We start from the raw sequence: 3,145 nt of genomic DNA, 5'->3' as shown, positions 1-3,145 counted from the left end.
AACATTTATATTTATATATTTGGATTTATATGTGGTGATATCATTATCCATGAACTAAATATATAGCATGCTACAATGTAAGTAGGAAGGTCTGATGGCAAACCCCACTTCATAATTAGCTCAACCTAATCCAATATCCATGAAAATGACTCACATGAATTAGCCACATCATAACAATTTTAATAGGTTTGATTATGCCTTATATTTGTTGCTGAAATTGTGTTTATAAATATGTAAATATGTAAATAGATCATTAACATGGATAACAAGGAAAATTTAGAAGAGATGATAGGGGAGTGGTTGGAGTATGCTAAAACTAATTTGTCAAGTTCTGATGGAGAAGAACAAGCGAAGGAAAGGAAAAAAGAGAACATATGAAAGAAGAGGAATGATCGACAAAATCAAGATAAGGAAAAAGACAAAGAGACCAAGAAAGAGGATAATGAAAAAAAAGGAGAAAAAGGTTGAACGACCAGAAAAGAAGCAAAGGGTTGGAAAGAAAACTTCGAGTGTGTGAGATCATTTATGTTGCCTGATTGTGATCTTAAAAAGCCAAGGGCTGCTTGCAATTATTGTGGCACCAATTATGCGGCTGATACAAAGTTTAATGGGACTAGCACACTATGGGCACATGTGGAGAGAAAATGTGAGAAGTGTCCTTTCAATGACTGGGTTGAGAAAAGTAAGAAGCAAAGTGATTGTTGAATATGTCATTATGGATGAGTTATCCTTTAGGCACTTGGATGAAAAAGGATTTCAAAAGCTCATTAAACATATCTTTCCCACATTTCAGTTCCCATCAAAATTTACTATTGCGAGAGATATTTATAATGCGTTTCTAGATCAGAAGAAAGAGTTGAAGTCGATTTTTGTGAAGCACAGAGTGTCATTGACCATCGTTATTTGTGTTTGACTACACATTGGGTTGATGATAATTGGAAAATGCAGAAGAGAATTATCAACTTTATCCAAGTTCCTAGCCATAAAGGGGACTTGGTGGGGAAAGAGTTGATAAATTGTCTTAATGAGTGGGGTATCTCCTCAGTTTTTACTGTGACGATTGACAATGCCTCCTCAAATGACGTTGCTCTTAAAATTAAAAAGGCACTTGTTGGACAAAGACAATACCATTCCATTGAATGACGAAATGTTTTATATGAGGTGTTCAGCTTATATTTTTGAATTTGATAGTAACTAATGGGTTAAAATAGTTTAATGATGCAATTTCAAGCATTCGAAATGCGGTGAGATATGTGCAGTCATCTCCAGCTAGACTAAAAAGATTTAAAGAAAGTTGCAAGGATGCAAACATGGAATCAAAAGCCTTGTTATGCTTGGATGTGGTTACTAGGTGGAACTCCACCTACTTGATGTTAGAATTTGCTATAAATTTCAAGAAGGCTTTTGAGAATTTGGAAGCAGATGCGAACTATACAAAGTACTTTGATGAAGAAAGAATGGATGGCCCACCAACCAACCTAGACTGGGAAAAAGCAGTTGTATTTGTTGACTTTTTGAGTAGATTCTATGATCTTACTAATCGATTTAGTGGGTCATTATATGTCACATCCAATCTATCCCTTCCAGATATTTTGAAGATTCAAGCTGATTTAACTACTATGACTTCTAATCCTGATACTTTGTTAGGGGCTATGGCAGTTAGTATGAAACGAAAGTATGATAAGTACTGGGGAAGAATTGAGAAGCTGAATATGTTGACTTTTATTGCCAATATCCTTGATCCAAGGTATAAATTAGAGGTTGTGAATCGTGGTTTCAAATTTGTATACACTTCAAGTGAGGCTGAAAAAATGATAAAGTTGCTGACAAATACTTTGGCACAGCTGTATGCTTTTTATAAACAACAACAACCATCTCAGTCATCTCAAGCTCAACCATCTCAATCTCAATCTCAGTCTCAACCATCTCAGCTTGTTATCAATTCCACTACAGAATCATTTCTTCAATGGCAACTACGACTTAGTGATGACATTGAAGAAGATAGTCTTGAATACCACTTGAGTGATCGTCGTGAGAAGCTTGATCCTATCTTTGATATTCTACAATGGTGGAAATAGAATGGATTCAAGTATCCAATAGTTGCGTGCATGGCAAAAGATGTATTGGCTGTTCAGATGTCTACAGTAGCATCTGAATCAGCTTTTTCTACTAAGGGAAGAATCCTATATTCATTTAGGAGTTCTTTATCCCTAAGGATGGTGGAGGCTTTGATTTGTTCTAAAAATTGGTATACTTGTGAGTCTGAAGAGCATGTTGTGCTTCGACAATACATGGATGAGATAGATAGTTTAGAGGCATGTGAATAAGTTTTTCCATGTATTTATTTACTTAATAGCTTATTCTAATTGAAATATTATATATATATTACAGCTTATTTGTATTAATTGAAGATTTGTCAGGTGATGGCTCGTGTATTACCTATGTACCTGAGAATCTTGGCAGTGGGTCTGAGAGCGGGACTGGGACCGATAAGAACAATTGAAATCTCAAGGTAACTAGTTGAATTCTAAGATTGTAGTTTAGTAGCTTTATTTCTCTTAAAAGTATCATGTAGCATGTGTCATACATTATAATTTTATTCTTTCTTTTGTCTTAGGAGCAGGTGGTTATGGTTGCTTGATGCAGACTGTTGAGGCTCAAAATTCCACGCCCTCGAAGGATCAAAGGCACGCACTAAGGCCCCATAAGCACTTAATTACGTGATGGGGCCGCGATGCCCTCGGGCTCCAATTGTCCCGCACCAACCACGTACCTAGCGAAGCCACGCCTTAGTTGCACCTGATGGCCACGCTGATCATGGTGGCCACGCTGATGGAGCGCCTCGCTGAAGGTGGTGGCCTCACTGGTGGTGGCCTCGCTGCACATGGTGGCCTCGCTGATGGTGGCCTCGCTGATGGTGGCCTCGCTGGTGGTGGCCTCGCTGCACATGGTGGCCACGCTGATGGAGCGCCTCGCTGAAGGTGGTGGCCTCGCTGGTGGTGGCCTCGCCGGTGGTGGCCTCGCTGCACATGGTGGCCACGCTGATGGAGCGCCTCGCTGAAGGTGGTGGCCTCGCTGCACATGGTGGCCTCGCTGGTGGTGGCCTCGCTGCACATGGTGGCCTCGCTGGTGGTGGCCTCGCTGA

At 39.8% G+C, this 3,145-nt stretch overlaps 1 protein-coding gene across 1 annotated transcript; it reads left to right on the top strand.

Moving 5' to 3' along the window:
• The first annotated feature begins 525 nt into the window (after positions 1-525).
• LOC133832813 (zinc finger BED domain-containing protein RICESLEEPER 2-like) lies at positions 526-2,078 on the top strand. The gene is made up of 3 exons (XM_062263106.1): positions 526-694; positions 848-1,110; positions 1,212-2,078. Exons 1-3 carry the CDS (start codon positions 526-528, stop codon positions 2,076-2,078), a joined length of 1,299 nt encoding a protein of 432 aa, XP_062119090.1.
• Positions 2,079-3,145: the final 1,067 nt, after the last annotated feature.

Source organism: Humulus lupulus, chromosome 4 (assembly GCF_963169125.1).
Source record: "Humulus lupulus chromosome 4, drHumLupu1.1, whole genome shotgun sequence".
Lineage (NCBI taxonomy): Eukaryota > Viridiplantae > Streptophyta > Magnoliopsida > Rosales > Cannabaceae > Humulus > Humulus lupulus.
The sequence above is the reverse complement of the archived record's forward strand: the minus strand, read 5'-3'. Positions and strand labels throughout refer to the sequence as shown.

Bases quoted from the DNA above. Each gene is read 5' to 3' on its own strand.
- LOC133832813 (XM_062263106.1), top strand. From the start codon at position 526: ATGTTGCCTGATTGTGATCTTAAAAAGCCAAGGGCTGCTTGCAATTAT. The intron at 695-847 runs GTGATTGTTGAA...TTTCTAGATCAG, and splicing joins TGAGAAAAGTAAGAAGCAAA to AAGAAAGAGTTGAAGTCGAT. The intron at 1,111-1,211 runs GTTGGACAAAGA...GGGTTAAAATAG, and splicing joins TTAAAATTAAAAAGGCACTT to TTTAATGATGCAATTTCAAG.